Below are 19,252 nucleotides of genomic sequence, written 5' to 3' on the forward strand. Positions count from 1 at the left end.
AGTATAAAAGGAAAGCAATATAAAACACCAACCCTTGGCCAGGGTTGAGTACAACTAAGTATAAGAACAATATATTTTCCTACATGAAGGTGCCGCTCACCATTTCTGAGCACAAGATTGTTTCTAAGGGTCTGTGCACACATAGTTTTTTTGTCTCTGCGGATTTTGTAGAGAAAACCGCAGGAAATCCGCAGGACAAAGTGCTGCGTTTTTTCTGCGGTTTTACACCTCATAATGGATGAGGTGTAAAACTGCAGCGTTTCTGCACCAAACAATTGACATGCTGCGTTTTGAAAAGCGCGCGGAAAAAAACGCAGCATGTGCACAGCTTTTTTTTTTTATTTCCATAGGAAATAAAGGTACTGTACAACGCAGCAGAATCTGCTGCATTTCTGCAGAGCCAAAAACGCTGCGGAAACGCAGCAGAAACCGCAAAGTGTGCACATATCCTTACACAGCTCAGCTAATAAGACATGTCACTTTCTTTGGCCATGTCCAGACCAGATTCCAGAAAACCAGCACCGCTTAAATAAAGATATTTTATTTAGTCTGCCGCAAATTCTAATCAAAGAGGCCAAAACCCATGTCTTCGTCAGACTCCTCAGACTCTTCTTTCTTTTCTTCCTTCTTCTCTTCAGCTGAAACACAGTGTTGACATTAATACATTGGGTAATCACATGTGTAATTATGATCTCTGCAGTCTCCTCCATAGTGACCTAACAGATGTGCAACTACTGTTATTACTATCTAGGACGCTGAAAACAAGGTCACGAGAGCGAGTCACTGCTACGGAAGCCCTCCGTATAATACTGGTGAACGAGAGCAAACAATACAAAAGTTTATATATGGAATGGCTAGTAAGACCGAGCCGTGTTACACCTGAACGCCTCTATCACCTCTTCACCAGATAGCTATGCCCTTACAGACTACAGATCCATGTGAACGGCAAGTAAAAGTCACATTAGATCTCTGCCTGATTTACAATTACAGGTAAATGAAGTTACATAGAAAAAAAATGACAATTTCAAGCATAAAACTGAAACATCTTATGGTGGCGACTTGTATCTTGTTTATTTCCACCCACTGGTAACTTATTTTCAAGTATAACACGACTCTGGCCCATACTGCATATTTGTCAGACAAGTCAAAAAATTATTTTTTCCCCATCATCAAGTAATTGCTTCCAAGATCCCAATGTTTGGTGACCGGTCACGTTCAATCTACATCCAACGCGCACTTTTTATGGAGAGTCGAGACATTGCGAGTCCTAGTCTACCATTTGTAAATTACACACTGAAGCCCAATGGGAGGGGCTTTTGTTGAAGAAAAAAAAAAAAAAAAAAAAAAATCTCCATTGATTGTGAAAAAAAAACACAAACGGTTTCTCTACTAAGGTGTGGAGGAGTAGATACATGCTTTAATAAAAAGCATTTCTGGATCAGAACCTTTTTAGGTCCACAAGCAGATTTTGCTGTGGATCTATCATGGACTTCACCAAAATGAGTAACGTTTCTCCTTGTGGAGAGTGACAAGCCAAGCCTGGTATGTGAAGAGAGGGGAGACTTCGTTTTCACATCTTTCCTATGTTTTGGTATTATATATGGCTAAGACTTTCCACCGCTTGGTTAAAGTTACCTGGTGCAGCAGATCCCCCGGCAGGAGGGGCGGCTGATCCAGAGGCGGCAACAGCAACAGCTCCTCCGGAGGGCATACTTGCCAATTTGGTGTTACCTACAGGGATCAAAAGACAAACAAATATTGATTATAACGACATGTCCTATCTATAAGAACAAATCTTCCTTTCACTGAACAGCATTACATAAAGACTGGCATCTAAAACTCCAAGAACAGAGTTCCCCAGAGAGCCTTCCCAGAAAACTCAGTTCCTTAGGAACATTATTGAGGCGTGAGCTGAAAAGCTTTGTATCCTTGACCTAGACATTATGTGAAAGGTTAAATCAGTAACTGTAATAAGCAGCTATATTCAGAGAGGCTTACAGCAGGCATTATGTAAGGGAGGTAAACTTTACCCAGAATACAGGAAAATGATGAGCTGCATAAAAAGCTAAAGATTTTCCTTATCAATTCTATTCTTGGAAAGTCAGTGAAGTGTTGATACTACAACATGAACCCAGATAAGTCCCGAGATCGATGCGCTCTCTAACATGCAGAAAACATGGGAACACTATATAAACTCCAATTTGTGAAATGTTTTGCTCGCCTTTAAACCGTTTTATTTGTAGACTTGCATTTCACTAGCAGTGTAGGAGTTACAAATTTAGAAAATTAAACCATGACCGTCAAATAATACAGCACCTATGAGGGACTCGTGATGCCAGATTAAAGGCGTTTTATCATACAGTGTGGGTAATATACCCATTAGCCCTTAAATCAGAACGGTTACCAGATTTGACAATGCACACATTATGCAGGTCTAAAAACCTGATGACGCTGGCGTGGTGTACTTACAAATTACACATCAGAAAGGTTGTACATTCCTTTATGAACATGTAGCTCAATCTCACTTTACCTAGCTCAATGGACAGCTATCAGCGTCTCATCCCTGCTAAGATCTCACACTGCTCAGTACAAGCTGCAGCTGTCAGTCAGCATAGCATACACCTGGTCTCACGAGCCATTTCGTTTTATACCTCGACTCTTCCAAAGAATGTATAATTTTCACTAGGACGAGCTTTTTGACATGGCTTTTAAAGTAAATATATCAGCCTCATCACCAAGAGATCTATGTAATAACTAAGCAGCTTGTATTGTGAGATCTGGTGACAAGATCCACTTTAACCTTGGTATTTTACTCCCTTTCTTCCAAGAGTCATAACAGTAATTTTCTGTTGACATTGTCATATTAGGGCTTGTTTCTTTGTTGGATGAGTTGTAGTTTTGATGGCACCATTAAATTTACTATGCAACGTACCAAACAAATGGGGGGAAAAAAAATAAAGAATTCCAAAATTGGATAAAATAAATTTGTAAAAAACAAACCAAACAATTGTTCCCTAGCTTTATTTTTATGGCATAGATTGTGTAGTAAATTGTGGTATCAGACTTGCATAGATTTTTTTTTTACTTTAAGCTGGGGGAGTCCAGTAGTGAACAACCCATTTTTAATCAATACATGCAGGAGCCATTCCAATAATGTCGGCACTGCGGTTCCTGGTGAAGCGACACGTTGCACGCCTGCCGCAGCATTTACTATTTCATCAGAACAGATGTTCGCCAAAAAGCAACATGTCTCCTACCGGAACAACGGCGCAGACCTCAATGGAACGGTGCCAGAGCAGGAAGCGAGGATACACTTGTCAAATTGTCTACTGAATTAAGCTGACGTTGTACAGAAGTGGACAACTCCTTTAAAAATAAAATAATCAGATAGTGCAAAAAAAAAAAAAAAAAAAAAAAAAAGAAGAAAAAACAAAAACACATTTTGTATGAGTCACCATTTTCTGAAGCAGTCAATGGAGAAGTGGTGGCATCTTTTTTGCAGCGATTGCTGGAAGAGTTAATTTTGCATTTTGATAGATTACACTTGTGGACGCTGCAACAACATGTTACTTTTGTACATTTTTATTTTTAATGGTAGAAAAGTAAATTTTAAAAAAATGTTATGCTTTGTTTTTGTTAGTTCCCTCAGGGGGTCTTCAATCTGTGATAGTCTGATCGCAGTATATAATGCAAGTCGTGGTCTCATATCACGAGAAAACCCTAGATGGCATTGATGGGGGCTTCAGTAGGTTCCCCACGATCGCACAAGAGCACTCGCAGAAGCGCCATATAAATGCCACTGTCAGAGATTGACATCAGCATCTGAATGGTGGTCAGCAGAGAGCGGAGCTCAGCTCCATCTCTGGCTCTTTGCAGACATCTGTGTCCATTCAATTTACCCTGCATCTACCCTGCATTGAGCGAGTTCAGCTCCCGAGCCCGCTCCATGACAGATGGATTAGGTATGGGCCTTAAGGGGTTAATCACGCAATGCACACAACACCAAGTGTCCCCTTTCCCCAAGTGTAAGTGATATGGACACGATTCGCTTGCCCTTGTGTCCTGAAATAAACTGTCATGCAAAGTTAAAAATTGCACGTACTGTTCATTTCCACAGAAAAATGATGACATTTCTGCCCATTTTTTCTAAGTGCTCAGCGCCCAAGGGGGGCACTCTGGTAACAGGACATTTCTCAGGACAGCAAAACAAGACATTTCCCTTGTGTATCTTTATCCTTGTAACAACACTAACTGAACCAACATGGGATGACCACAGCAGAACTATGGCACCATCGGTTCCTACTTACAAGGATTTATTTAGGGAATCACCAGCAAAATACACCACAGGATATATTCCCAAGCGCTTACCTGTGAGTCTGTGCCCGGTACATGCATTATTGATTTTTTATTTACACTAGTCTACAATTAGCTTTATTCTAGAGTGATGAATTATTGCATTTTTCTAAAGTCAGCTCAGAATTTGACCCTTTGACGTGAAAAAGAAAAGTACAATATAAAATCTCAAATGAAAAAAAAAAAAGTTTCCACCAAATTTCTGGCCCTGTTGCAGAGGACGTGTCACATCTCAAAATAACTAGAACACAAATGGGGGAGTGGGGGCACAGTAGAAGGGAATTGTTTTTGGATTAACTCTTCATTAAAATTATTAGTTTGGAAAAAGAAAAAAAACAGTATGATGCCGTCACCATCGGAGGTAATATCAGCGGATCAGCTGATCAATCACGGACCTCACCCCCAAGTGTGACCCATCCCAAGGATAGATTACAGATATAATAGTGGAAAACCCCTTTAATAGTGACTGCCTCTATCACTGTCCTCTGGCTCCATCTACCTATGTGCAAGCAAAAAAAGGTCTCCAATACTAGAGCTTGCTCATAAGTGGACGGGGCCAGAAAACTGCCAGTGAGACCATCTTAATTCCTATAGATGCGAAGAGTGCCGAGTCCAGTGTTTATATGGGAAGCAAGGACCTTTAAAAAGGTTATTCCCCCCACACACCCCAAAAAAAAAAATAAAGTTATCCTCCATCCAAATGATAGGGTATAAAACTGTGACCACTATGAGCTTGACCATTGGAACTCAGGCTCTGGTTCTTGACACACACATGTTCGACCTCTGCTGCATTCATTGTGTATGGGACTGCAGAGTATAAGGCTCGGCACCTATATCTAGCAGGCATATATGCCATAGGCAATGAATGGAGAGTTTTCATGCATGCACATCTCCACTCCATCCAAGATGGCTACAAAGTGCAGTTCTTGGGGTTTTAGAACAGCGATCTTGGGATCAGACCCAGAGCGATCAGTCCCATGGTTCCCTTCATTTCCCAAAACATTTCCTTAAATGCAAGATGACCTGTCTGGGACAAGAGAACTAAACTGCAAACACTAGAAACGGAAAATGCCAAACAGGATTTTTTTGACAAAAAAAAAAAAAAAAAAAAATCATCCACCAAGAAAAAAAAAAACCAAACAAAAACAATTCAGCCCTTAGGTCCCCTCATACTACTGTATCAAATGTGTCAGATAACAACATGTCCAGAGAAGCTCATATAATGAGAGTGGAAATAAAACTCATTTCTTGAAAAAGCTTCTCTAAGTTTATCTGGTCCACAAGCGAAACCCAGCAGGTACAGAAGAAACCTCCAGGTATTAGGATGGACCGCTCAACAGCAAATCGGTGCCTGATGTCAGGAGAAGGCTCCCAAAAGCACAGCTCTCCCTATCACACGGTGGATCGATAATGGGCCAGAGCATCATTTACAAAAAGCATTCTTACCCTGGGCGATCACATCATCGATTTTCTTGCCCTTAAGTTCACTGATGACCTATCAAGAGAAAGAAAATGTTACAGCAAATTCTGATTCTGTCAAATAAAATGGAGAGAGAAGCTAAAATACCGAAGCCAAAATTTGTGGAGCCCTACAGGCAGATATTGGCCACACTGATTGGATACAGTCAGTGTGTACAGACATGGAGATGTGAACACCTAGCAGTCCATATAGAATGATCCAGCATGAATAAAAGGAATGCTGCCATGCAGAGATGGAAGAAAAGATGCTATACTGTGCTCGCATCTGGTGTCAGCACCGTGGCTGCAGCACTGGCTCTCTGGGAGTCTGCAATCCTTGCAGCCTATCAGTGTCCGCTTCACTCTTAGATAAATCTGACATCGGAGGAAGTGAGCGCAGTTGCGACTTCATCCCGGGGTGAGTTTTGTCAGGATGAAACAATAGAGTGGGCATAGATTGGCTGCAAGGACAGCGTGACATCACACAACCTCCGGGAGTGCCAGTGCCAATGTCACACGAACGGCACCGCAACAAGAGGCAAGTATAGCGGTTATTATTTTACTTGGGGGGGGGGGGGGGTAGGCTGATTGAGAAAGGCTTGATCTATTAGAGGAAACCACTAACTTCTGCTCAACACATAGAAATACGATGCTATGAGTCTTTGCAAATTTTGTGCAAATCAGTTCGAGATCGTCATTTGTACACCTTCCGCATTCATTTGTCCTTGTGAAGGTGAACATTTGGCTTGGAAACTTTTTCCTGACATATACTGTAACACTCCCAAGGACGCCCATTCATGAGACAGAGGTCAAAAGTGTTCTTTACACCTGTATGGCAGGTATACAGTTTTTTCTACATAGAGGAACTCTGAAATAAATGTATAGTATGTGGTATAAGTATTTCTCGTCCTCCACAAAGGGTTCTATTGGTGGACGGATCAATGCATCCATCCTCTCCGGCAGATACTTTTTCGTGCATGCACTGAACAGTGGACTCAGCCGCAGTGTGTACCCAATGCCTATATGTATGGGCCACAAAAATCTACATATGTTCCCAATGTGTCCATTGAGCACATGTATACGAGTGGGTGCTTTTAGACATAATGCCCACAAACAGGACTGGAGAGGAGCTGACTGAGCTTTGCGATGTAAGAAAAATCAGAAAACATTTGTTAATGTGACCAACAAGCGATACATCCTTAGTATATAGAACAGCACAACTGGTGTAGACAAGATGGGGTGTTTCCTACTAAAGGGATCCCCTGTATTAGGTTTTGCGCAGCACGATACATGAAGTGTTCATACCTTTTCTGCACGCTCCTTGTCCAATTCAATGCCCACACTTTCCAGAATCTTCTTTAGGTCACCGATGGAAGGGTTGTCATTACCGCCGAGCAAGGCCAAAAGATATGAAGCTACGTAACGCATTCTGTTTAAAAAGATGGAAAACAAAAGCAAAAGTTACAGTATGCCACTAATCTATCTCTGGGTGTTTATTAAGGATTACCCCCCCCACCAAGGACAACATCTGCAAGGAGTCTATGTTCTCCCTGTGTTTGCATGAGTTTCCTCCCACATTACAAAGACATACTAATATCTGACCCACAACACCACCATGATCAGCTAATTCAAGGGGCTGCAGCAGTTCCAGCATGTGGTGGTCTCCTTCACCGCTCCATACCCTGTCCTGCTATTGGGCAATAATTTCCCTACCCCAAACGGAAATCCTCTCCAATACACCTGTATACAGGCCGAGAGAATGGAGACACCTAGTGACCGGCACCTAGAACTGCAGCAGAGCACAGGAAGGAGAGCCACTAAAGAGTCACCACCCTTAGACTGGACTCATGATGCCTTCTGCAACTTGTTTTTAAAATAACACTAAAAACTAAGAATCTATATATTACTTTAGCCCCTACACGCTAAGGCCAATTTTCATTTTTACGCTTTTTTTACTCCCCTTCTCTTAAGAGTCACATCAGTTTTATACCTCCATTGACAGCCCTTTCTGTAGCTTGCATTTTGCAGGACAAGATGTAGATTTGAAAAACACTGTTCACTCTACAATATAACGTAGCGGGGAAAAAAAAAAAAAAAAAAAATCAAAGTGCGGGTGGCATGGCAAAAAAACTGCAATTCCATCGTGGAGGCTCTCAGACTTGCAGTGAAAAGAGTGACCTCCAGCTCACACTGCAGAGATCAGGCAGGTGGCAGAATGTCCAGCGTGGCGCGGACAACAGCAGATGATGGCGGCTGGTGGGTATAAGGCTACAAGCAGGGACCATACATTAGTAGCACCACTCCAGCTCTGAAAAAAAAAATAAATTCTGGAATGGAGCTTTAAGAGAAAAATGAAATTCAGAACTTTGTGTATTAAAAATCAGCACATTTGGTTTATTTTGGCATTTTCTCAGACCTGTAACTTTCTTATTTCTGTGCATAGAGCTGTGTGAGGGGCTTTTTCGCACACCAAGCTGACATTTTAGTTGGTAGTTTTAATTCCTTTGCACTGCATATTTTTTAATGACATGCAGAAATCACATCGCAGCATTCCGATTTTTATTTTACATCGTTTACCATAAGAGATTTATTATTGTCCTTTTTGTATAGACAGAACTTATGCGTGGGGCATTGTTGGATACACTTAACATTTATTTTTTGCTGCGGAAATGTGGGTGGGATGATACAAGAAATTTTAAAAACTTTATCACTTTATTTTTCAGCCACAGAAGTGGACTTGCACCTGAGTTCATATGATGGCTTAGGCTGTGTGCACACGTTGCGGATTCTGCTGCTTTTCCGCAGCGTTTTTGGCCGTGCGGAAACGCAGCAGTTCCGCAGACATGGTACAGTACCATGTTACCCTATGGCTTTTCAAAACCACTGTGCTCACGCGGCGTTTTTTTTTGCGCTGTTTTGCTGCGGTTTACAAACCGCAGCATGTCAAGTAGAGGTGTGAAACCGCAGGTCACTTTACCTGCGGATCTGGGGGGGGGGGGTCATACTCTCACCTTCAGTCGCTCTTCGCAGTCTTATTAGTGGGGGCAGCCGCTATACTCACACCATACAAGTGCGGGGGGCACAGGACAAGCATTAGTAATAAGGCCCCGTCACACTAAGCGACTTACCAGAGATCCTGACACCGATATCAAGGTATCAGGATCGCTAGTAAGTCGCTATGTGATCGCTGGTGTCACACAGACAGCTTCACCAGCGATCAGCACAGTGATGCCGAGCGCCCGGCATCGCTGGCCATCGCTGTAAAAAATAGAATCAAAATAAAAAATATAGTTATTCTCACCTTCCGACGTCCCATTCAGCCGTCCTGCCTCTCCACGCTCCGGTCCCAGTGATCCTTTGCACGAATGACCACGAGATGTCACGGTCTCGCGGGATAACAAAGTCTTGCGGTCATTTGTGCAAAGGATCACTGGGACCGGAGCGTGGAGAGAGGCAGGATGGCTGAACAGGACGTCGGAAGGTGAGAATAACTATATTTTTTTTAATTATTTTTTACACCTGATCGCTGGTCTCCCGCTGTCACACACAGCGATGCGTGCTGGCCAGCGGGAGACCAGCGACCAAAGAAATGTCCAGAGATTTCTTGCAGCGATCAGCGATGCTGGCAGGGGGGCCGCTCGCTGATCGCTGTCAAACACAGCGATGTCGCTGGTGAGATCGCTGTTACGTCACAAAAGTTGTGACTCAGCAGCAATCTCGCTACCGAGATCGCTTAGTGTGACGGGGCCTTTACTCTTAAAATCGGACCCCTTTTTAATACGGAACCTGTCTGAAAAGTGTTTTTACTCAAAATAACGCCATCTTTTACGAACTCCCTGGCACGAATGTTATACTAAAGGCTCCGTAAGCGCGGCCAGTCGGGCCCTGACCTCACAGCTCCCCGGTTCTGCACCCAGACGCCGGTACTGAACACGCAGGCACCGCCCGGCCCTCCATGGTACCAGACGGCCCAACACAGAATGAAAGGGACAATTACCCATACTGCAAAGCGGCTAATAAGTAAGTGCCACCCTACTGTATTGCTCTGTGCCGCAGAGAGGAGCGTGCTGTACGGGTCTGTGCTGCTACATCCACGTGTCAGCCACATGGAGCGTCTCAGTCCCGAGCACCTCCCCCTCTCTAACACCTGCACCCGCCATTACCGGCAGCGCCACTTACTTCACAATTCACCGTTCAGCACTCGGGCAGGAGAGGGACAGAGCTCCGCGCGTGCTTCCTCTGTGGAGGCCGGGAGGGAAAAGGCCGCTCACGGGGCGGGGCTAACACAGGAAGATCCGTCCGCGGCAGGGGAGAAATGCATCACGGGACACGGCGCCATCTTGATACACTCAAATTGGTGCGCAGGCGCAGTACAGCAATTTTAGTACACCTTGCTGAGGGTCATGGGCATGCAACTCGAGCAGCGCTTTTCAGGCCTAGTCGCCGTAGGGCTAACATCTCTTTATTTCCTGTTTGCCTATGCTATATGGTATACATCGCCTTCCCAAGATTATTCCACTAGTAGCAGAGCTGGCAGAGTAGTCTGCTGCTATTCCTTTCTATAACTTTGTGGAATCACCTCAGGTAGGGGGTGTCATTCCAAAGTTGTAAAGGCAGAACTATTTTGGTGTTCAGTCCAAACTTAAAATGACCCTGTGGCCTTATCTCCCATTGACTTCAGGAGACGCTCTCAGCTTTCCTTCTGTTTCCATTGAAAGGCTGCAGAAAAATATGTTGAAAGTGCAGAATGTGTGGTCCACAAAAGAAAATAATCACAAAGGCTTCCATTTTTTATCAGTCATGGATAAAAATCACTCAGACAAGCTAGTAGGTGTAGAGGTTGTGATCGCTCCATGTAGAGGTTGTGATCGCTCCATGTGGAGGTTGTGATCGCTCCATGTGGAGGTTGTGATCGCTCCATGTGGAGGTTGTGACCGCTCCATGTGGAGGTTGTGATCGCTCCATGTGGAGGTTGTGATCGCTCCATGTGGAGGTTGTGACCGCTCCATGTGGAGGTTGTGACCGCTCCATGTGGAGGTTGTGATCGCTCCATGTAGAGGTTGTGATCGCTCCATGTGGAGGTTGTGACCGCTCCATGTGGAGGTTGTGATCGCTCCATGTGGAGGTTGTGATCGCTCCATGTGGAGGTTGTGACCGCTCCATGTGGAGGTTGTGATCGCTCCATGTGGAGGTTGTGATCGCTCCATTTGGAGGTTGTGATCGCTCCATGTGGAGGTTGTGATCGCTCCATGTGGAGGTTGTGATCGCTCCATGTGGAGGTTGTGATCGCTCCATGTGGAGGTTGTGATCGCTCCATTTGGAGGTTGTGATCGCTCCATGTGGAGGTTGTGATCGCTCCATGTGGAGGTTGTGATCGCTCCATGTAGAGGTTGTGATCGCTCCATGTAGAGGTTGTGATCGCTCCATGTAGAGGTTGTGATCGCTCCATGTAGAGGTTGTGACCGCTCCATGTAGAGGTTGTGACCGCTCCATGTGGAGGTTGTGATCGCTCCATGTGGAGGTTGTGATCGCTCCATGTGGAGGTTGTGATCGTTCCATGTGGAGGTTGTGATCGCTCCATGTAGAGGTTGTGATCGCTCCATTTGGAGGTTGTGATCGCTCCATGTGGAGGTTGTGATCGCTCCATGTGGAGGTTGTGATCGCTCCATGTAGAGGTTGTGATCGCTCCATGTAGAGGTTGTGATCGCTCCATGTAGAGGTTGTGATCGCTCCATGTAGAGGTTGTGACCGCTCCATGTAGAGGTTGTGATCGCTCCATGTAGAGGTTGTGATCGCTCCATGTAGAGGTTGTGATCGCTCCATGTGGAGGTTATGATCGCTCCATGTGGAGGTTGTGACCGCTCCATGTGGAGGTTGTGATCGCTCCATGTAGAGGTTGTGACCGCTCCATTTAGAGGTTGTGACCGCTCCATGTAGAGGTTGTGACCGCTCCATGTAGAGGTTGTGACCGCTCCATGTAGAGGTTGTGACCGCTCCATGTGGAGGTTGTGATCGCTCCATGTGGAGGTTGTGACCGCTCCATGTGGAGGTTGTGATCGCTCCATGTAGAGGTTGTGATCGCTCCCGGGCCCTGGACCCTAAGACTATGTGCACACGCTGCGGTTTTGGCCACTGCGGATCTGCAGCAGTTCTGCAGACAGTGTACAGTAGCATGTAAGTCTATGGGATTTACAATCTGCTGTGCACAAGCTGCGGATTTTTAACTGCGGAAAAGCTGCGGTTTTGAATCCGCAGAAAGAAATGACATGTCACTTCTTTTCTGCGGATTCTGCTGCGGTTTACCATCTCCTCCACTGTAGAGGTGATAAACCGCAGGGGAAAACCGCAGGTCATTTTACCTGCAGTTCCGCAGATACAAATCCGCAGCGTGTGCACATAGCCTAAGGGGCCCACAAGGCCTTTAACCTATATGAAAAGACCATTACGGTTAAAGACTTGCAATAATTGGGAGCCCTGCTGGAGCTTTTGCATTCGGGCCCACAAGCTTCAATTTAAACCATTGCATATAAGTCTATAGGTCCAGGAAAATCACGTATAGCACATGGACGACATCAGTACAATCCACGTGCTGCCCGTGATCAATATAATGGATAGAAAAAGATTTTGGATTTTATTTATTCTTCTGAGAAAAAATCTGATGGTAAAAACTGAGGCACGGACCGAACACTGATGAAAATCTGACCTAAAGTACGGATGAAACTGATCTTTTTTTTATTTTTTGCATGAGTGAAAAATCACTGACATCTGAATGAGGCCTGAACATGTTTTTGCCTTTTAATGACAAGATAATAAATAATCTTTATATAGCGCTTTACAGTTTGCACACATTATCATCACTGTCCCCGATGCTATTCACTGAGCCACCGTGCTGCCCTCCTGAGGGCAGAGCAGAGTACTGCAGTGCGCAGGCGCCGCCGGACCTCTATAACCTTACCCGGCGGCTGCGCACTGCAGTACTTTGCTCTCAACACGGCAGATATAGTACGAGTGCTCAGGAGCGGAGGGAGAAGCAAGGAGGAGGACGTCATCGTATGGAGATGGGAGGCGCCGGACGGGACCGTGACACCCACCGCACCATACTCCGCCCCCCCGGTAAGTATAATCTAACGTGTTTTTCTTATCTTTCAAGTTACATCGGGGGCTTATCTACAGCTTTACAGAATGCTGTAGATAAGCCGCTGATGGCGGTGGCCACAGCTTATAGGGCTAAAATGGGGTGACAGATTCCCTTTAATCAGCCAATCAACCTGCAAGTAGATAATTTGGTAGCAGCTTACTCCACTCTCCCCATAGAGAACACAATCATGTTTATAGGGGAAGTCGCGTATGGATACCTTACAAATTCACCAAATATATATATATAAGGTCTGATACATAAATGATAAATCTGATACATTTTAAACACTTTTGTCTAACTTTACACCTTGTCTTAATTGGCTTACATTTCAACTACTTTTCTGTCACTAATAGGGCAGGTGCAGACAGATGTATATTCCCTCATTCGAGAGAATCGGGCTTATTAGACCAATCACACTCTCATAAGAATCTCAGATGAAGTGAAGATGGAGAAAAAAAAAATCTTTATCTTCTCCGTTGCGTTGGTTCGTAGAAATCGGACTGCACTCAGATGTCATCCGAGTGCGGTCCGATGTTTCCCATGTACTTTCACGGCCAAGTGCGATCCGAATACCGGATGCAAATTGCACATGCTGCGTTTTATTCCTGTGACAGAGTATGTCCGAGAAAAAAAACAAGATATGTGCATGGAGTAAAGGATTTCCAATTGTTTCTGGTGTGAGAAACATTGCCTTCCTTAGGAAAATGATGATACAGTTTGTAAATGTTTATAAGGTTTACATAATAATATACTGCGGTCCATGTTTAGTGCTAAAGAATGGGAAAGGGAGACATATGTTTAGCCTTTCCCACACGTGTAATTAATGTGCGCTTCTGTAGTGTCCTGGGAGCTGTGCAATCTACTTGTTACCATGATTGCAATCTATAGGGATTTTATCTAATTTAATAATACCAAAGCTAAGTAATAATAATGATGGAAGCTCAGTCTATGCTGGAGAGTCACCCTTGTAAATGCCCCGGTCAGGCTAGTCCCCAATCAGACAGGCTAGTCCCCCATTTTAGTGAACAGCTATATATCCCGACCCCTATCTCCTGACCTCAGTTGTTTGTCCCCAGTGGAAACTAAAGGATTGGACATGCTGAAAGTCATCTGGTCTATCCTCCTTTTTCCTGACATTACCCTGACCAACATGTCTATACCCACATAGGAAGAGACCTGTCAATCAAGCATAGCCGGGCACCGGACGGGTTCCCTTTAAAAGAATTGACCCGCTATGAGCAGCTATAAGGGCTCGTAAAATTCTGTTTAATCCATTTTTAAACCATGTGCATGCCCAGAAGACTAGAACGAAAAAAAAAACAGTACAAAAACAGAACCAAACGAATAATAATTGCATACCAAGGTTTGTGTATTTAAAGGTTTGGTTTTTTTCCAGTAGAGCCATTTAAAAACAGAAACTCTATTTTTTTTCCTTTTCTTAATTCATTTGGATTTGTTATACATCCAGATCCCAAAACTAATGTGTGAACAAGGCCTCAATGTGTCAGCGTGATCCCCAATGCTGAGGGTATATGGTGTGAGCACACCGTCCTGGGATCTGAATAGGGAAGGGTGGAGGCAGCGGTTGTGCTCCTGCCCACATTTCGTCACCCAAGCCTCATGTAACCAGGAAGTTTAAAAAAAAAAAGTGACTCTACTGAAACATACAGATCACCAGCAGAGATCCTGAAATGTGTGCTGCATGGTTCATTTAACTCTTAACTGTTACAGAAAAATATGTGAACCCCTGCTAATCTGCATGCTGCATGGGAGACTGCATCAATGAAGAACAAAGGACGCCTTCAGTGAGTCACACTGGACATCAACCAGCTTCACTTTGTGAGTACTGAAACTATTCCAGTTCACTCCATTTCCATCTGTATCCGCGCCTCCAGTAATGCACATGCAGATATTGCAATAATATGTGAAAGAGGATTTGTTGTAGTAGTGCAAATTGCCAGTACGTGTACGATCATGCTCACTGCTTACTATATATTGTGGTAAAGTCTGCACCCCAAGGGCTGAGCTTGTGGACCATGGCGGAAGAAGGATTGTTTATTAAGATGGCTCCATATTGAGGTCTTTATAGACAATATAAGACTTGTATCCAGCTTGGACTGGACCACACGAGAACAGGAGAATCTTCTGGTGGAACCCCTGGTCAGGTTCGGACTGGCCTACAGGAGAATCCTCGGGTGGGCCACCACCCTCTTATATGAGCAGCACTTAGCACTATATACTTCAATCACTATGTACAGACACAGGCAGCATCTTATTCATTTAACAATCTATGCAGATCAGTGTTAGATGCCATGACTAGTGTTGAGCGATACCACCCGATATTGAAAAATATCGGATCGGATTGGATCGGCCGATATCAAAAAAGTATCGGGTATCGACTACCGATCCCGGAAGTCCCATTCAAGTCAATGGAACAGAAATATCGGAATTAAAAAAAACCCTTTCTTTCCTTGTAGGTTAATTCTACATGAAGAAAAACAACTAATAATAATGTAGAATGTATTGGGGGAGGTGGAGGAGACATTAAAGCCATAGAGGTTTAGCCCAATCAAATGGAATAGCAGTAATTATTTTTTTATTTTAAAGACGTTCGGAGTTACAAAGATATTGACTATGTTAACCTCTTTTATATTTTGTCAGATATGTATGTTTCACTACTTCCATGCTCTTCACCTTCTTTTTTACTTCCACACTTTCTCCTTCATGATCCTCAGCAGCAGCATCTTTTTCATCAGCTTCATCTTCACCTTCTTCCTATTATTCTTTTTTTGTACATTATTCATATTCTTCTTATTCAATGATTATTCTTCTTCATATTCTACTTCTTCATCTTCTTCCTATTCTTCTTCTTCATCATATTCTTATTTATGACAGGCATTCCTGTAGTACTTATCTATAAAAGTTTGAACATTACACCTTCCGTTCTGCCTGTCACAAAAGATTTACAACAGGATTTGTCCGCGTTCAGTTTGGCCTGCAGCAGCAGGCATTTTACTGGGGCACCACAAGGAGGAACAGACTCACCCCCATACACTGCTTAGTCTTCTTCTGCTTATAATTTAGATAATATCATTTGCTCTGATTTTTAGTCTTATGCTTAATGTTCTTCTGCTTTGGTTTTGCTGCTTCTTGGTCTTCTGTCTCTTGTTGTTCTGCATCTTGGTGGTTGTCTTCATGTTCTTTGTCCTCTTGGTCATCTTCTTCAGGGTCATCTTTTTGGTCTTCTTCAGTGTGGTCTTCAGGGTCATCGTCAGGGAGATCGAAAGTGAGAACCAAAAACCATTTCCACAAGCTTGAACTTGGAAAAGTAGCAGAAGGTACAAGAAGGCTGAGGAACTGCCGAGAACCAGCTGACAGTACTGGAACACGGATGTGTAGCAGAAGGAACAAGAGCAAATGGAACTAGCGAGGACCAGCTGATGGTACTGGAACCCGGAGGGGCAGCAGAAGGAACAAGAGCCAATGGCACAACCGTGGACCAGCTGACTGTGCTGGAACACGGTTACTAAGCAGGAGGTACCTGTGCTACAAAGCAATACCAAAGAGCCAGCTGACGTAGCTGGAACTCGGATACCGAGAAGGAGGCACCTAGGCCACAGGCATTTCCGAGAACCAGCTGACGGTGCTGGAACCCGGATGGGTAGCAGAAGCTGCAAGAGCAAATGAAACTAGCGAGGACCAGCTGACGGTGCTGGAACCCGGATGGGTAGCAGAAGGAACAAGAGCCAATGGCACAACCGTGGACCAGCTGATGGTGCTGGAACACAGTTACTAAGCAGGAGGTACCTGTGCTACAACGCACTACCAAGGACCAGCAGACGTTGCTGGAACTCGGATACCTAGAAGGAGGCACCTAGGCCAAAGGCACTGCTGAGAACCAGCTGACGGTGCTGGAACCCGGATGGGTAGCAGAAGGAACAAGAGCCAATGGCACAACCGTGGACCAGCTGACGATGCTGGAACACGGTTACTAAGCAGGAGGTACCTGTGCTACAAAGCACTACCAAGGACCGGCAGACGTTGCTGGAACTCGGATACCGAGAAGGAGGCACATAGGCCAAAGGCACTGCCGAGAACCAGCTGACGGTGCTGGAACCCGGATGGGTAGCACAAGGTACCCATAATAAACAAAGTTGCAAGGCCGCGAGCAGGACGCAGTTTCGAAACCCACAGTCCAACAGGGGGTGCTTGTCCTATTGGCACTACGGAACCAGCCTTTGTTACCAGAACCCGCAGCCCACATAGGAAGCATCTAAACTGCAGGCACTATAGACTCGGCTAACCCGACCGCAACACGACAGGACAGCGTATTGGTGGCAAAGTGACGTTGACACTACCCGGAAACAGCAGGCGTGCTGGAACCAGGCTGGGCAGGAGGGAGTACCCGTGCCAAAGACACTTCTGAGCAGCAACTGGCGATGTTGGAGCCCAGGGTCAATCATGCAGCAGGCTGAGGCCTACTTGGAGCGAGTAGTAAATAAGATGTAGTGTGATTTTGGAGGCAGCAGGAGACTTTGTCGTCCACACAGCAGGGGAGCAGCTGGCGTTACTGAACCCCACTAACACTGGAGCATGTGTTTTTCTCTGTGCAGACGGCACTTCCGAGCAACAACTGGCTGTGTTGAAGCCCAGTATCAATCATGGAGCAGGCTGAGGCCTACTTGAAGCAAGTTTTATATCGGTTGTACACTACTACTGATTGTAACCGTGCTCCACATAGGCCTCTGGCTCCACTGTCTCTAGTATTTCCCCTGGCCTCCAACCCCGCCAGTTGCTGCTCTGAAGTGGCGTCTGCACAATACACACTTGTTCCTGGCTTACAGGGGCTCAGTCACGTCAGTTGATCCCCTGATGTGTGTCCGGCAAGGTCTCCTGCTCTGTACTCATTCACACTACTAGTAGTGGGAATGTGGACAGAGCAGGAGACCTTGCCGGACACACATCAGGGGATCAACTGACGTGACTGAGCCCCAGTAACACAGGAACAAGTGTGGATTGTGCAGACGCCACTTCGGAGCAGCAACTGGCGGGGTTGGAGGCCAGGGGAAATACTAGAGACAGTGGAGCCAGAGGCCTAAGTGGAGCACGGTTAAAAATCAGTAGTAGTGTGACTGTGTAGGCAGCAGGAGACTTTGACATCCACACAGCAGGGGAGCAGCTGGCGTTACTGAACCCCACTGACACAGGAGCTAGTGTTTCTCTCTGTGCGGACGACACTTCCAAGCAACAACTGGCTGTGTTGAAGCCCAGGATCAATCATGGAGCAGGCTGAGGCCTACTTGGAGCGAGTAGAAAATAAGATGTAGTGTGATTTTGGAGGCAGCAGGAGACTTTGTCGTCCACACAGCAGGGGAGCAGCTGGCGTTACTGAACCCCACTTAGGCTAGTTTCACATTAGCGTTTTTTTTGCGCAGCGCATCATGCGCATAAAAAACGGAAAGAAAAACGCAAAACAAATGCGCGGTTTTTTAGCGTCATGCGTACGCTGATGTGTCAATAAAACACAGCGTTGCTTGCGTTTTACATGCGTTTTTGCATGCGTTTGTGTTTTTTATGTGCATGCGTTTTTAGGTGTGACATTTTTTCCATTGTCTAGACCACATTCCAGACTTGCTTAACTCAAAAACGCATGTGCAAAAAAACGCAAGCGTGCGCTCGCATGCGTTCCCATACACTTCAATGTGTTGTGTTTGCCCATTCCGTGCGCATGCGTTTTTTTTTACAAGACAGGGCGGACCAAAAAATGCAACATGTTGCGCCTGGCGCGAAAGACAAAAAAAGCATGCGCATGAAAACGCAAGTGTGCGCAAGACCATGCGCACGTCGTGTTAAACATAGGTGCGCACGATGCGCTGCGTACAAAAACGCTAATGTGAAACCAGCCTAACACTGGAGCATGTGTTTTTCTCTGTGCAGACGGCACTTCCGAGCAACAACTGGCTGTGTTGAAGCCCAGGATCAATCAAGGAGTAGGCTGAGGCAAACTTGGAGCAAGTAGAAAATAAGATGTAGTGTGATTTTGGAGGCAGTAGGAGACTTTGTCGTCCACACAGCAGGGGAGCAGCTGGCGTTACTGAACCCCACTAACACAGGAGCTAGTGTGTTTTTCTCTGTGAAGACGGCACTTCAGAACACCAACTGGCGATGTTGGAGACCAGGATCAAGCATGGAGCAGGCTGAGGCAAACTTGGAGCAAGTAGAAAATAAGATGTAGTGTGATTTTGGAGGCAGCAGGAGACTTTGTCGTCCACACAGCAGGGGAGCAGCTGGCGTTACTGAACC

The 19,252-nt window shown here is 45.1% G+C and overlaps 1 protein-coding gene and 1 non-coding gene across 2 annotated transcripts; both read right to left on the minus strand.

Moving 5' to 3' along the window:
• Positions 1-525: 525 nt before the first annotated feature.
• On the minus strand, positions 526-10,142 carry RPLP2 (ribosomal protein lateral stalk subunit P2). Its single transcript, XM_073554382.1, has 5 exons — positions 9,991-10,142; positions 7,117-7,240; positions 5,800-5,848; positions 1,636-1,731; positions 526-638 (listed from the first exon to the last, which is right to left on the minus strand). Exons 2-5 carry the CDS (start codon positions 7,237-7,239, stop codon positions 562-564), a joined length of 345 nt encoding a protein of 114 aa, XP_073410483.1. The 5' UTR covers position 7,240; positions 9,991-10,142; the 3' UTR covers positions 526-561.
• LOC141058451 (small nucleolar RNA SNORA52) lies at positions 5,553-5,685 on the minus strand. The gene has a single exon (XR_012222176.1). It is a non-coding gene; the product is annotated as a small nucleolar RNA SNORA52 (small nucleolar RNA).
• Positions 10,143-19,252: the final 9,110 nt, after the last annotated feature.

The sequence above is a fragment of the Dendrobates tinctorius genome, unplaced genomic scaffold (assembly GCF_039654945.1).
Source record: "Dendrobates tinctorius isolate UK_male_01 unplaced genomic scaffold, ASM3965494v1 ptg000211l, whole genome shotgun sequence".
Lineage (NCBI taxonomy): Eukaryota > Metazoa > Chordata > Amphibia > Anura > Dendrobatidae > Dendrobates > Dendrobates tinctorius.

Excerpts from the sequence above, each read along its gene's own strand:
- RPLP2 (XM_073554382.1), bottom strand. The coding sequence starts at position 7,239 with ATGCGTTACGTAGCTTCATATCTTTTGGCCTTGCTCGGCGGTAATGAC. Across the intron at positions 5,849-7,116 it reads ACAAGGAGCGTGCAGAAAAG|GTCATCAGTGAACTTAAGGG; the intron begins GTATGAACACTT and ends TTCTCTTGATAG. Across the intron at positions 639-1,635 it reads CGGGGGATCTGCTGCACCAG|CTGAAGAGAAGAAGGAAGAA; the intron begins GTAACTTTAACC and ends ACTGTGTTTCAG.